This window comes from Saccopteryx bilineata, chromosome 2 (genome assembly GCF_036850765.1).
Source record: "Saccopteryx bilineata isolate mSacBil1 chromosome 2, mSacBil1_pri_phased_curated, whole genome shotgun sequence".
Lineage (NCBI taxonomy): Eukaryota > Metazoa > Chordata > Mammalia > Chiroptera > Emballonuridae > Saccopteryx > Saccopteryx bilineata.
The window spans coordinates 314,853,193-314,869,326 of record NC_089491.1 but is presented as its reverse complement, the minus strand read 5'-3'; the positions used below and the strand labels follow the sequence as shown (position 1 = coordinate 314,869,326).

At 42.1% G+C, this 16,134-nt stretch overlaps 1 protein-coding gene across 1 annotated transcript in view; it reads left to right on the top strand.

Annotated features, from left to right (window-relative positions):
• Positions 1 to 16,134, top strand: part of IL6R (interleukin 6 receptor) — a 58,352-nt gene that overhangs the window by 29,142 nt on the left and 13,076 nt on the right. The window contains exon 7 of the mRNA XM_066262000.1: positions 15,171 to 15,223. Within this exon, the coding sequence (XP_066118097.1) occupies positions 15,171 to 15,223 (53 nt within the window). The remainder of the gene's footprint in view (positions 1 to 15,170; positions 15,224 to 16,134) is intronic.

Here is a 16,134-nt window from a genome sequence, read left to right as displayed (position 1 = left end):
TCTTCTGTGTATGTTGTGGACTCGAACCCAGGATGTCCATATACCAGCTGATGCTCTATCCACTGGGCCACCACCCAGGGCTGGACCTTCTTCTTATTTTATTTTATTTTATTTTATTTTATTTTATTTTATTTTATTTTATTTTACAGAGACAGAGAGAGGGATAGACAGGGACAGACAGACAGGAACGGAGAGATGAGAAGCATCAATCATTCATTGATTACTTTCTCATACATGCCTTGACCTTCAGCAGACTGAGTAACCCCTTGCTCGAGCCAGCGACCTTGGGTCCAAGCTAGTGAGCCCTTGCTCTGATGCTCTATCCACTGTGCCACCGCCCGGTCAGGCTGGACCTTCTTCTTAAAAGCTTATATCCCACTAAGATCTAGATAAGAAGTGAGGCCTAATTACTTTATGTTACTTAAATAAATCACAACATCCTTCAGGCTAGATTGTTTGACCTGTCCCTAGTTGTCTTTGATTTGTATACACTTTAAGCCACAATACACTCCTTACATGAATACCAAACATTAATATGCCCTTGGGAGCATTTGCAAAGGAAGAAAATTATTTACAACATTGTACAGAGGAAGTGTTCTGGATGCAGGCTAATATTTGTTTGCCTTTTATCCCAACCACTGATTAGATGGTTATAAACAACTTTAAGGAATCCTGTTTTTGTTAGAAAGTTCTTTTTCTTTAAAAAGTTTTTTTTTAATTGATCAATTGATTAATTTTTAGAGAGAGAGAGAAGTGGGAAGAGAGAGACAGAGAACGTCCATTCGTTGTTTCACCCATGTATGCATTCATTGGTAGTTTCTTGTATGGGCTCTGACCAGGGATTGAACTGCAATCCTGTTATGTGGGGAAGGTGGTCTAATCAACTGCCAGGGCTAAAATTTTTTTTTAATTGTGGTAAAATATAGGTAACTTAAAATGTACTGTTTTAGCAATTTTTAAGTATATAGTTTAGTGGCATTAAGTTCATTTACTTGTTGTACAACCATCACCACCATCCCTCTCCAGAACTCTTTTTATCTTGCAAAACTGAAACCCCACCCATTAAACACTAACTTCCCATTCCCCCTTCGCCAGACCTGGCAATCACCAGTTTTCTTTCTGTCTCTGAATTTGACTATTCTAAGTACCTCGTGTAAGTAGAATCACATCTAGCTAATCACATCTATCCTATGTCTTTTGTTGTAACTGGTTTATTTCACTTAGCACAGTGTCCTCAAGATTTGTCTATGTGTAACATGTCAGAATTGCCTCCCATTATATGTATACATCACATTTTGTCTATCCATTTCTCTGTGGATGGACATCTGGGTTGCTTCCACCTTTGACTATTGTGAATAATGCTGCAATGAACATAGGTGTACAGATATCTGTCTAGGTTCCTTCTTTTGTTTTGGGTATAAACCTGGAAGTGTAATTGCTATATCATATGGTAATTCATTTTTAATTTTTTTGAGGAACTGCCATAGTGTTTTACAAGTGGCTACACCAATTCATAGCAATGCACAGGGTTCCAGATTTCTTCACATCCTTGCCAACACTTGTTATTTTATTTTATTTATTTATTATTTATTTTTTAGAGAGAGAGAGAGAGAGAGAGAGAGATAGGAAAGGAGAGAGATGAGATGAGAATTATTAACTCTTAGTTGTGGCACCTTAGTTGTTCATTGATTGCTTTCTCATATGTGCCTTGACTGAGGGCCTCCAGCCAAGCCAGTGACCCCTTGCTCAAGCCAGTGACCTTGGGCTCAAGCCAGAAACCATGGGTTCATGTTTATGATCCCACACTCAAGGTGGCGACCATGCGCTCAAACCGGTGCCCTCAGGGTTTTAAACCTGGGTTCTCAGCATCCCAGAATAATGCTCTATCTTCTGTTCTACCACGGGTCAGGCTTGTGGGTTTTTTTTAATAGCCATATAATGAGTATGTAATGGTACTGTAGTTTTGATTTGCATTTTTACAATGATTAGTGATGCTGAGCTCTTTTCATGTGCTTACTGGCCGTTTGTTTAATTTTTTTTGAGAAATGTCTATTTAAGTAGAAAGTTCTTTCTTGCGTGAACAGCTCTGGCCTCACTGGGCCTTGCTCTCTGGGGGAACCCACGGCAAGTGTGCTAGTCTGCTCTCTCTGAATGCTTCTGGAGTTCCCAGAGCATCTGCATCTGCCTGGGCTTCGCTTTCCAGCCTGTTGTATGAGATAGTTTGAGGGTTCCTCCCCTGTCTGTCTATTCACCCTCCTCTGAACCTGGTCTCCTTTGTGGATGCTCCTTTTAAAACTGTTGATGTCTTTCTCTCCAGTAGGAGATGATATAACAGGGGCACAGACTTTGACTCTTCAGCCTCGGGCCATTGTGCTTCTGTAACTTGCTAAAGTGACCATGTGAATTCAGACAGAATACTTGGCTTCTCTCACATAAGCTGCTGAAGAGTTGGAGCTTCCCATCCTGTACATGTGTGCTCTTGGGGGGTGTCTTCAAAACCCCAGTGGCGAATATACCAGAGAGAGAAACCAGCTGCTTCCCTCCTCCTGAGCTCAGAGCAAGAGGAACTCAGATGTTTCTGATGCAGGAAGGATTTAGGTTGGAAATTGGGATCACTTCTGGAAAGTGAGAGTGAGAGTGAGAGGGAGGGTAGAATACAAGGTTAGATGTGTTTTACTGACTGGAGTTATTTGGCTGTTTGGGACATGTCAGTGTACCAGACACAGCATCAGTGGGCCTCCCAACCCAAAGGACCTCCAGCCCTTGATGCCCAGACCAGCAGCCCCTGCCTCGCAGCCTAGGTGTGGGGGCGGTGATTCAGGGGTCACGGGAAGGAAACTGGACCTAGGAATCAGGTTGTATGACCTTGGTAAAGTCAGTTTACCTCTCAGAGCCTTAGTCTTGTTGTCTGTAAAGTGAGGTGACATGACCTTATTATTTGGCAAGTTATTTTGTTTGGAGGATTTTTATGAGCTCAGCGAATAAACATTCTTTAGAAATAATAACCCACACCGCAATTGTAGGAGATTAGCAATTACAGTGCAGTGTTGATTGGTTCTTGGGGTGAAGAGAGTGGGGCTATGGGTATCCCAGAATCAATACCCTGGGTCTCATGACCTTGGATCCACTAAACTGGACCCTGGAGGGGGGTGTGGGGTGGGTATTTTGAGAAAGATTTCACAGTGATTATAGAATGTCTGGGGATTTCACTATAATAAAATGTGATAAGGCTGTGGTTTAGAGACAGCAGGAAAGGTTCTTGGAGGAGGTGACATTTGAGTTGTGTCTTGGAGGATGTGTGGGAGTGTCCCAGGTAGAATGGGGATTATATGCAGAGGAAACAGCAGGCACAAGGGCATTGACTGTGAACAAGGGGAAGGCCGTGTGGTGAGGCAGGAGCATCGGTGTGTGGGTGGGAGGGCCAGGTGGGGCAGGTGGTGACAGGCCTGTCCTGCATGACACTGAGGTGGAAGATGGGGGTGGAAGGGTGGGGAGGAGGCTGAAGAGCTGGGACTTCAGTGGGTGCTGCCCCCTGGAGGCTGGGGTCTGGCTGCACACAGGTCTCAGCCAGATTTCCTGTTTGAGGGCAGGGCCCTGAGTCACAGGTCATGGAGTCCCTGCTCCAGCCAGTAAGGCCACGTCACTGCTGACAGCACCTGTGGCAGTGACTCATCGAGACTGTACCTCTGACGGCAGGGCAGGGAGAAGAGGTTATTGACAGGACATCTGGGCAGCTGTTCTCTCCAAGACAGCAGTTATCAAATGAGTCTGGGGTCCCCCAAAGCCCCTTGGCAAAGTGAGCTTGAGGCAGGATGCCTGGAAAGAGCCCATCGGACATATGAGGATTATTTCTTGCTCCTCTTAAATTCCTTCTATATTGTTTCATACCCTGCTCACCTAAACCTAGAAAATAATTAGAAATGAGTGTGACAACTAGAGAGCAGAGTGGACCAGGTCTCGGGAATTACGCTGGTTGGAGGAGGTGCTGGAGGTTCACATTTGCAAAGCCTTTCAGGTGCCCAGAGGCCAGGGCTGGGGTCTCTCCAGGCAGGTGGGTCTCCTGGCCTGGATCCCTGCAGCTGTATACAGGGATGGGCAAAAGTAGGTTTATAGTTTTTTGTATCAAAAATAATACAATAATTAATAATAATACAAAAATAAACTGTTTCACGTACTCACAACTGTAAACCTACTTTTGCCCACTCTGTATTGTCATCTTAAACTCTCTGGCCATCCTATTCTGGGGGAGATCATTTTACAATAGCCCCTCTCTATGACCTCCTGTCTGGTGTGCGAGCACTGTGCTTCCTCCACCACAGCCACAGGCATGTTTCCAAATCATTGCTCGCCTGCATCTGTCACTCCCCAACCTACAGCCACGCCCCCCATTACCTTCCCCATGAAGTTCAAACTCCTGAGCTTCTGTAAAGGGCCTTGTTGGGCTGCCTTTCCACCTCTCCCTCATGCCTGGCCCTCCTTCACTTATCTTATTTCCTCCAGCTAGACTGCACATGACCTAGCTAGCTTCACACATGTCCGTCCATCCTCAAGCCTCATGCGTGTGTTCATCTGGTTGACTCCCTCTTCAGTCCAGCTCGTCTAGTGTGTCTCGACATCACCTCCTTCCACATCCTTGCTGCCTGCCCACCTGTTTGTATAGCTCAGAGGTTCCTAGACTAAGGGATTTCACAGGTCTGTAAGATCTCAAAAAGAATTTCAGGGACCCAGTAAGGTCACCAACTTTTAATTTTGTTGAGTGAGGACATAAAATCAAACAAGTAAAAAAAAAAAGTTGTTGTTATTTACCATCACCATTATTTCATAAAAGAGAGGATGATGGCAACCTTGCACCACGTAGGTAGGTATCCACATTACTTTATCTGGATGTTTCTCTTTTGGCCTCAGATCAGTAGACTTGTCTACAGACTTTCCCAGGTGGTATTGGTACCCAGCTGGACTGTCAGCTCTTCAGTGAGATTTTTTGGTGTGTCTGTGCTTTTTTTTTTCTTCAAATGGTAGAGCAATGATTGACTTTCTGGTTGGCGGTTTACAGGCTGTGAAGATGTGAGGTTGAGGGAGGGAGTGAGCGTGTGCAGAGTTGAAGGCGTTGTCTGGTGCTCAGCCTGTGAGTGTCCTTGTCTCTCTCGCACCCACCCCTTCTGTGAGTCATTTCTATGCATCCCTCTGGCCTTCTTTTTCTTTCTTTTTCTTCTTTTAATTCTAAGCCTACTCCTATTTTTCCTCTCTGTACTCTAACCCCCAAGCCCCACCCAGTAGCCCATATCTTTAACTTGACATATCATTTAAAATCTTTTTAAGAAAAAATGTTTTATGTTCTCTGTTCTTTTTCCTGCTAGTTTTATTGAAATATAATTGATCTATTACATTGCAGTAGTTTTAGGTGTATAACATGATGATTTGATACATTTACATATTTATATGAAATGATTACCACAATAAGTTTACTTAACTTAATCCATCACAAGTGTTTACAAATTATTTTTCTTGTGATGAGAAGTTTGACGATTGACTCTCTTAGCAACTCTCAAATATGCAATACAGTATTGTTAACTGTAGTCACTATGCTGTACGTTATATCCCAAAAGTTATTGTGTTCTCTGTTCTCAATTTTGAGATTTGGGTCAGTTTTTTTGTTTGTTTGTTTGTTTTTTTACAGAGGCAGAGATAGACAGGGACAGACAGACAGGAATGGAGAGAGATGAGAAGCATCAATCATTAGTTTTTCGTTGCGTGTTGTGACTTCTTAGTTGTTCATTGATTGCTTTCTCATATGTGCCTTGACCACGGGCCTTCAGCAGACCGAGTAACCCCTTGCTGGGGCCAGTGACCTTGGGTCCAAGCTGGTGAGCTTTTTGCTCAAGCCAGATGAGCCCGCGCTCAAGCTGGCGACCTTGGGGTCTCGAACCTGGGTCCTTTCGCATCTCAGTCTGATGCTCTATCCACTGCGCCACCACGTGGTCCGGCTGGGTCAGTTTTTAAACAAATATTATGTACCAGGCCAGTGCTGGATCCTTTTAGTATGTGATCTTGGGTGATCTGTGTAGGATGAAGCCATCACCTTCCTTAGAAATGAAGAAACAAGGTCTAAAAAGGAGGTTTACACATCTGGGATGAAGAAGGCCTCTGCCATCTTTTATATTAGATTTCTATATTCTAAAACCCAAGCCAGCAAACCCAAATTCATTCCCAAATTAATGGAAACAAGTTTCTTTTTAAAAAATCTTGTGTGAAAAGAAACACCCCACAATTCACATATGGTCTTTTATTAATTTCAAAGTACATCTTCTAATTTTGGAATTATTAATGCAGAGAAACCACCTAATGGCAACAGTTAATGTTTTTAATGTCTTTTTTCCAAGTGATTTTCCATAATTGAAATTTTACAGTATACAGTGTTTTCAGCAATATGCCAGGGAAGATGTAAGTACTCAGTTTACAAAGATGAGCGAAATACAGCCCCTGAATTTGAGAAATGTTTAATCTAGAAATGATGTTTAAAATAAAGGAATATATTTATTCTTAGAGTCAGAAAGCTTTACCATTTAAAAAAAATTTAGAGAGAGAGGAAGAGAAAGACAGTAAAGGAGAGAGATGAGAAGCACAGCTTGTAGCTGCAGCACTTTAGTTGTTCACTGAGTACTTCTCATATGTGCCTTGACTGGTGGGATCCAATGGAGCCAGTGACCCCTTGCTCAAACCAGTGACCTTGGGTTCAAGCCAGTGACCCGATGCTTAAGCTGGCGACCTTGTGCTCAAGCTGAATGAGGCCACCCCCAAGTTGGAGACCTTGGGGTTTTGAACCTGGGACCTCAGTGTCCCAGGTCAACACTCCATCCACTGTGCCATCACTGGTCAGGATGCCATTAACTTTTCACAAAATTTCTGATTAAGTTATTTAACACACCCTGTGCATCAGTTTCCCTATCTGTAAAGTGGAATAATAATGGTATCTACCTCAGAATACCTATCTCAGAGTATGGTGAGGATGATATGTTGATTCATGGAAAGTGGTTAAAATGGTGCCTGGCACACAGTAAGTGCTTAATAAATGTTAGATATTGTTATCATACTGGCTGTTGTTTCATCACCACCTTCTCTGTCACTTCCTGGCACACAGGAGACACACAGGGGGCAATGAATGACAATTCCTTCACCCAACATGCTAGCTGAAGTGAGGCATTAGGAAACATAAAACACAGAAGGATAAATATAAAATATTTTTGCCTAAACAGAAAAAGAATGTGCTCTTTGATGTTAAAACTTCCCACAGCCTATGTGAGTCTCAGTGTCTTTGTAAGACCGGGTTGATAGCATCTGCCTTGTGTGATGCTGGGAGGGTGAAATGAGATGCTAATTTAGGCAAATGAACCATTGGAATTGGTGTAGAGTAAGCCTCAAAATGTTGGTGCTAGCTATATTAGTAATATTTTATTAATATGTTACTAGCATTATTAACCTTATTTCTGTTAAACCCCAGTTTCTTCATCTGGAAAATGGGAATGATCATTATTCATAATAATGCAAAACTTACTTTACCTTCCATCTTAGAGAATAGAATGGTCTGAATTAGAGGCCCTCATGGTCATATAGGGAGAGTTTTTTTTTTTAAGTCTTGTTATGTAAGACAGTTTTATTCTGCATTAGAAAACTTTTCTTTTTTTCTAGTAGCATTCCTAGGTTATTTGATATAATACCACAATAAAATTGCCACTTTACCAGTGGAAAACTGAGTCACCAAAGGTAAAACACCATTCTCTGGACCACATGCCTCAATGAGGGTCAGAGCTGAGGGTGGAAACTATACAGATCTCCCTTTCTTTCTAAAACATCTCTGGGTTTGGGGTGCCTTTTAAAAACCCTGGTGTCTGGGTCCCATCCTCAAGATTCTGAGGCCATAAATCAAGGGTGGGGCCTAAAAAGCCATAGATGATGCTGAGCATGGCTGGGTTTGGGAACCACTGGGCTGAATTATTATTCATGGTCAGCCATATTTTCTGTGTGGTGCTGCCCCATCTCCTTGTTTTAGCTTTCATTCTAGTGCACCCATATCTCCTTTTATCCTTCAGTCACCTTCTGTCATGAGTCTAACTGTCTGCTGCTGGGCTCGGCTGGGAGGAACACTTAGAAAGAGGACTCATGAGGGAGAAGAAAGATGGCGACGGAGTAGGCAGACATTCTAACAGCTAGCTCCCAGACCAAATTGGATTACAACTTAATTTAAGAATAATCACCTTGAAAAACCAACTTTGGACTAAACTAAGAGGACTCTATACCCAAGGATCATGGAAGAAACCACACTGAGATTGGTAGGAAGGGCGGAGGCGTGGAAAGGGCTGCCCTGCTCCCAGGAAAGAGAGGCGGCCTGGAGGGACTCTTATGGTGGGGTGGGTTGCCCTGAGGGGTGTGGGCCCTCCACCCCAGGCCCGGAGCCCCAGAGCCTAGAAGAGGCGCCCAGATAGCATTTAGCTGTGGAAAGAGCTGGGTTTCTGTCTGCGAGAAAGAGACACACATCTCGGATGCAGACCCCATTTTAAAGGGCCTGCATAGAAAACCTCGTTCACAGCCACTTACCCGGGGCTTTGGAAGGGGAGAGCTGAGAGGACTGGAGTTACATGAGGAGAGTGTAAAGTTGTAGGCCCAGGGAGAGACACTGGGGGATGACCAGCAGAACCCCTGTGCTGAGTCATTCTCCCAGTACTGCAGTCACCATCTTTCTTGGGTGGAGCAATCCCCTCTGAGTGGCATCAGCCTGGGGGTCCCACAAATATTGTATTCACAACCTCAGTTGCCCTAACCCACAAAGTGTGCAACCTGTAGAGGGGTTGGTTAGATGAGGCCAATGAGAGCTTACACTACAGTCTTACTACAGAAGACTCTGTGGGAAGACCAGGCAGCTGCAAGAGGAGAAGGAGCAGCTGAAAAGTGGAGACAAATCTTACAGAGCTTGGGGCTTTTACCAAGCTGTTGTCTTTAAGCAGGAGGAAACTGATCCTTATACAAAGGTTGGCCTCTCCCATAGTACCCAGAAACAGAAAACACAGACACAAACAGCAAAAAGTGCAGTAGCTACAGACTGGTAGCCCACAATGGGTTACAAATAACAGCTGATGCCAACCCAAGAAGAACTAGAGCCAACACTACTGGTAGTGGGTGGCAGACATCACTAACCCTAGACTCAGCTACCTACTTAAGCAGCACACCCAAAGGTGGAGTCTAGCAGGCACCAGACACTGTGGAGAATAAATATGCCCAACAGGACAGACATTGTGCAGTGTATAATACACATGGTCAACATTGATCCTTAGAGCCAGCCAGCCTGAAAGGATAACCATACCCATGATAGAATCAACTCCATCTAATACTCCCATACAACAAGAGGAAAAATAGTACCCTCAAGAAGCATTCCTAGAACAAGGAAAACACGCCTGGAGGACAGTACCACCGAGCCCATCTTCTTCATAAAGACCACACAAAAATTTCAAAGTCAGACAGTGCTACCTAATACATGGACAAAATGGGCAGACAGAGAAGGGTGACCCAAATGAATCAACAAGAGAATGGGCAGACAGAGAAATGTGACCCAAATGAATCAACAAGAAATCCCCAGAAAAAGAACTAAATGAGATGGAAGTAACCAAACTACTAGATGCAGAGTGTAGAACAATGATTTTTAGGATGCTCAAGATCTTAGAGCAACAATGGATGGGCATAATGAGCACCTAAATAAAGAGATAGCAAGCATCAAAAAGGACATTGAAATCATAAATGTCAAAAGAACCAGTCAGAAATGACAAATATAATATCAGAAATAACGACTACACTAGAAGGAACTAACAGCAGGCTGGATGAAGCAGAGGACTGAATCAGCAATTTAGAGGATGAGATAAATGAAAGCATGGAAGCAGAGCAGCAAAAAGAAAAGAGGCTCAAAAAGTCTGAGGAAACTCTTAAGAGAGCTCTGTGACATTATGAAGAGAAGGAACACCCACATCATAGGGGTTCTTGAAGGAGAAGAGAATGAACAAGGCATAAAGAGCATACTTGAAGAAACCATAGCTGAACATTTCCCTAAATTGATGAAGGAAAAAGTCACACAAGTTCAAGAAGCACAGAGAGTTCCATTAAAGAGGAATCCAAGGAGGCCTACAGCAAGACACATAATAATTAAAGTATCAAAGTTAAGAGACAAAGAAAGAATACTAAAAACTGCAAGAGAAAAGCAGTTAATTACCTACAGAGGAGCCCTCATAAGGATGACATCCAACTTCTCAACAGAAATACTTGAGGCCAGAAGGGATTGGCAAGAAATATTCAAAGTGATGCAAAGCAAGAACCTACAACCCAGATTTCTTTATCCAGCAAGGCTATCATTTAAAATTGAAAGAGAAATAAAAAGCTTCCTAGACAAAAAAAAAAAAAATCTCAAGGAATTTATTATAACCAGACCAGTACTGCAAGAAATGTTAAGGGCCCTGCTATAAAAAGAACAAAGGAAAAAAAATTGAGAAAGGATTGTAGATTTAAAGAATAAAATGGCAATAAACAGCTACATATCAATAATAACCTTAAATGTAAATGGATTAAATGCTCCAATCAAAAGACATAGGGTAGCTGCATGGGTAAGAAACAGGACCTGTACATATGCTGTTTACAAGAGACTCACCTCAGAATGAAAGATACACATAGACTAAAAGTAAAGGGATAGAAAAAAGTATTTCACGCAAATGGAAATGAAAAAAAAGAAGCTGGCGTAGCAATACTTATATCTGACAAAATAGACTTTAAAACAAAGGATATAGTAAGGGATGAAGAAGATCACTACAAAATGATAAAGGGAGCAATCCAACAGGAAGATATAACCATTGTAAATATCTATGTGCCTAATATAGGAGCACCTAAATATATAAGGCAGATATTAATGGACATAAAGGGCAAGACCAACAGCAATACTATAATAGTAGGTGATTTTAGTACCCCACAAATATCAATGGGTAGATCCTCCAGACAGAAAATTAACAAAGAAACAACAGCCTTAAATGACACACTAGATCAACTGGATTTAATAGATATCTTCAGAACCTTTCACCACAAAGTAGCAGAATATGCATTCTTTTCAAGTGCTCATGGTACATTCTCTAGGATAGACCACATGTTAGGACACAAAACGAGTCTCAATAAATTTAAAAAGATTGAAATCATATCAAGCATCTTCTCTGATCACAATGGCATAAAACTAGAAATCAACTACAATAGAAAAACTGAAAAACATTCAAACACTTGGAAACTAAATAGCATGTTATTAAATAACAAATGGGTTAACAACAAGATCAAGGAAGAAATAAAAAATTTTCTTGAAACAAATGAAAATGACCATACAACAACTCAAATTTTATGGGACACAGCAAAAGCAGTCCTGAGAGGGAAGTTCATAGCATTACAGGCATACCTTAAGAAGCAAGAAAAAACTCAAATAAACAACCCTACATCTAAAAGAACTAGAAAAAGAACAACAAATAAAGCCCGGAGGAAGTAGAAGGAAGGAAATAATAAAGATCAGAGTGGAAATAAATGACATAGAGGCCAAAGAAACAATACAGTAGATCAATGAAACCAAGAGTTGGTTTTTTGAAAAGGTAAACAAGATTGATGAATCTTTTAACCAGACTCATCAAGAGAAAAAGAGAGGACTCAAATAAATAAAATTAGAAATGAAAGTGGAGAAGTAACAACTGACACTACAGAAACACAAAGGGTTGTAAGAAAATACTATGAAGATTGTATGTCAAAGAATTGGACAACCTAGGTTGAAATGGATAAATTCCTAAAAACATACAATCTTCCAAAACTCAATCTGGAAGAATAAGAAAACCTAAACAGACCAATTACAACAAATGAAATTGAAACAGTTATCAAAAAATTCCCAGCAAACAAAAGCCCTGAACCAGATGGCTTCACAGGCAAATTTTATCAAATATTCAAAGAACTAACACCTATCTTTCTCAAGCTATTTCAAAAAATTCAAGATGAGGGAAGACTTCCAAGCTCCTTTCATGAGGCAAGCATAATCCTCATTCCAAAACCAGGGAAAGACACTACAAAGAAAGAAAATTATAGGCTAATATCCCTGATGAACTTAGATGCTAAAATTCTTAACAAAATATTAGCAAACTGGATCTTGCAATACATGAAAAAAATCATACATCATGATCAAGTGGGATTTATTCTGGGGAGGCAAGGCTCGTACAGTATTCACAAAATCAACCAATGTGATTCACTACATAAACAAAAGGAAGGATAAAAATCACATGATAATATCAATAGATGCAGAAAATCGTTTGATAAAATCCAGCACCCATTCATGATCAAAACTCTCAGCAAAGTGGGAATACAGAGAACATACCTCAACATGATAAAGGCCCTCTATGACAAACCCACAGCCAACATCATACTCAATGGGCAAAAATGAAAAGCAGTCCCCTTAAGATCAGGAACAAGGCAGGAGTGCCCCCTTTCACCACTCTTATTCAACATAGTCCTGGAAGTCCTAGCACTCACGAAAAAAAATTAAAACAATGTAAAATTAAGGGCTAAATTGTTTCTGCACAGACCGAGGTGACCAGTGCTGAAAAGAATGAGGTCAAGGAGTGTTAAAACAGTCAGAGAAAGCTTCAGTTGAAGGAGAGATTGGGAGCTAGGTTCGAATAAGTGTAGGATTAGGCAAGAGGAATAGACTGAGAAGACAGAATGGACAGCACGAGGAAAGCCCGAGAGTTGCTGAAATCAGCCCAATTAAATCCAATGGCAGGGAAATTAAAGCATATGTTCACAGAATGACTTCAATACTAATGTTCATAATAGAATTATTAACAGCCAAAAAGTGAACAGTACAAAGTTTAGCAACTTGATGGATGGATAAGTGGTTTAGCCACACAATGAAGTAGTTTGGCAATAAAAAGAAATAACATTGTTATGTGTTATTACATGAATAAGAAAAAGGGTCCCCTCCCCTTTATTCTAGGCTGATTTGGGGCTCACCTTTGCTTTCTGTCTTTGGGCGTCTGTTTTCTCTCTGCACAATGGGAAGGGAGCATGAACATGCTCTTATTCCCTCTCCAGTGCTAACATGTGGTGTTTTCTCCCAGGGATGGCGCACTTCTGTTGGAAAATCTACCCCAAGCAGAAGCAGGACCACCCTCTCCTTTACCCCTTTGCTAGTGATTTTACTCCTGGCTCAGAAGGCTTGACATCTTGATGTAAACTGTTTCTGTGGCATTTTAAACTTTTTTTTTTTTTTTAACTGAGAGGCCAGGAGGAAGAGAGACAGACTCCTGCATGTGCCCCAACCAGGCAAGCTGGCAAGCTCCCTAGGCCTAGGGGCGATGCTGTGCCCATCTGGGGTTGCTGCTCCATTGCTTGGCAACTGAGGCGAGGCCATGGCACCATTCTCAGCACCCAGGACCAACTTGCTTAAACCATTTGAGCCATTGTTATGAATTTCTTTATGGTTCGAGCTTGTGAGGCAAAAGACACACCAGATTCAAATAACTGGGCAGAGGGCTGAAACTCTTACGTGCGGAATCAGCCCTGAGAAACTGCGCCACTGCATATTTATTGAGTTCTAAAAGCCATAGTTCAGCAGATAAAACTAGAAAGTTACACAAGCTGTTTTTCCCATCCGTTTCATCCCCAACCCTGCACGTCTACTGTTTCTTTTCATGAACAATGACACAAGAAGAGTCAGAGTTGCAGAGCTTATTAACCATAAAGGACATCTGGTTGCTGGAGGCATTCCTCCAAGAATCCTGCATACTTGCATTCAAGTAACCCAGGCCAGTCTCCTGTTATGGCTAATATACTCCAAGATCTCTTGTCTCCAGTTCTCCAGTTAACCCTTGCTCTGCAGTTAACTGCCGTTTATATTGGTGCAGAGTCGTCTCCTACAAGCCATGGCTGCAGGAGGGGGAGAGAGAGAGAAAGAAGGGGAGGGAGAGGGGTGGAGAAGCAGACAGTCGCTTGCTTCTTCTGTGTGCGTGACCGGGAATAGAACCCCGGACTAACACATGCCGGGCTGACGCTCTACCACTAAGCCAATCGTGCAAGGCCCATTTTAAACTTCTTGATGAAGAAATGATAAACTGCAAAGAAAATACTTTAAAATCCAGAGCATTCTACCCACTGCCAGTCACAGTTCAGCTTCTGGTCCCTTGGGCCCATGTTGGCGGCTGAGCCTGGCCTCGGGTCATGCTTTTACTTTGATTACTGGCCTCCTGCTGCCTTGGGGGTTTCTGCAGAAACACTGTTCCCATGGAGGGGGAAGGACCTTGTGAGGGTTCCCAGGTCCCTGTTTCTTCTCGAGCAAAGTGCACCAAATCCACCCAGGCGGTTGAAAGCTTATTGTTTATGTTAATGTTTTTTATTGCAAAAGGTGCATAGAAGGAAATTAAAATGTTTATTTTTATTTTTAATCTTTAATTTTATTTACTTCTTTCAGCTTTATTGAGAAATAATTGACATCCATTACTGTATAAGGCATACAGCATGACAGTTTGACATACACACATTGTGAAATGATTACCACAGTAGGTTTAGCTGGCATCTTTCTTCCCATATAGAGACAATAAGCAGAAAAGAGAAAAGAAAATAGGAAAGTTTCCCTTTGTGATGCGAACTCTTAGGATTTACTCTCTTAACAGCTTTCCTCTATATTGTAGAGCAGCATTAGCTATAGTCATCGAAATTAAAGTGATAATAGTGCTTAGGTATGGTGATGTGTGTATCCTTCCAATTTTTTCTTCCTGTGTGTGAATATATATTGTGGTATATAATATGATATACAATAAATAATGACATAAATATGTTTCTCTAGACATTTTGAATCAAATTATATGGGTATTTTCTTGCTTTGCACTTTTCATGTAATATTATATAGCATGTCTTTAACATTTTTCTGAAATATTTTTAAAAGCTATTGCAATATATGGCTATATTGTAATTTATGTGGCTAGTTCCTTTTGGTTAGATATTTGGTTATTTCTCACATGATGCTTTTTAAAATAACGTTGTGATGAACTTAATTCTGCTTCTGCAGCCCATCGGACAGGACTTCAGGGTCCATATATCATTAATAATGATACTTTGTCTATCCACAGAATCCACAAGTTTTTCAGTGGAGACCAAGGTGGCGGTGTCCCCCTCCACACAGGTGAGCTTATGTTCTTGTAAAAGGGTCAGGGCAGCAGCACCTATTGGTTAACATTGTGGCTGGCACCAGACAGAATTTGGTTCAAATCCCAGCTCTGCCACTTACTAGAAATGTGGGCGTCGGCAAGGTCTGTCTTTTTGAGGCCTCTGTGAGACGGAGTAGTGGCAGTTCTCTCCTCCCGGATCTGTGGGGGCCCTGTGAAACAGGGAGCACTGTGGGCCTGGCTTGCTAACTGCTCGGTCTAGTGGATGCTGTTTCAGCTCTGAGTTTCTGGACTCCACTGAAGGCTAAATGTGCAACTTCGATCAGTTTCTCTGAGCCCTTCCCTGTGGACTCCTGGTGTCATAATATCTGGAAAGAGGATTACCTCTGAAGCTGCTAAACAAATCCTTGAGTAATCCAATTTCCCACCCAACTGCATCTCCTTCATTATCCTTAATTCCCAAATGCTAAGCCGGGAGGCTCAGCACTACTGGAGCTGAGCAGCATAGAGGAGGAGCCCGGAGTCCTGCACCTTACCCACTGTCAATGCTGGACTGTCCAGGACTGGTGGAAGCAACTCCAGAGTGAAGTCCAGGGACTCCAGGACCTTGGGGCCAGAGGGCTCCCAACACAGGCTGTACAGGAACTGACACTGATTAAGAACCTGCCAAGGAGCTAGGCTCTGAGCACTGCATTTGCTCTCCCATTTGATCCTTACATTAACCGAGATTCTGGGTTCCTACAGGAAGGAAAACTGACGCCCACATGGGTTAAGAAATCTGCCTAAAGTCACATAGATAGTAAGTGGTGGATTAAGAATTCTAGTCTGATTGATAAGAGTGTGGTGGTTAGGGGGGGGAGGGGGGAATGGGAGAGGGATAGGGGGTGGGGAGGGGCACAAAGAAAACATGATAGAAGGTGACAGAGGA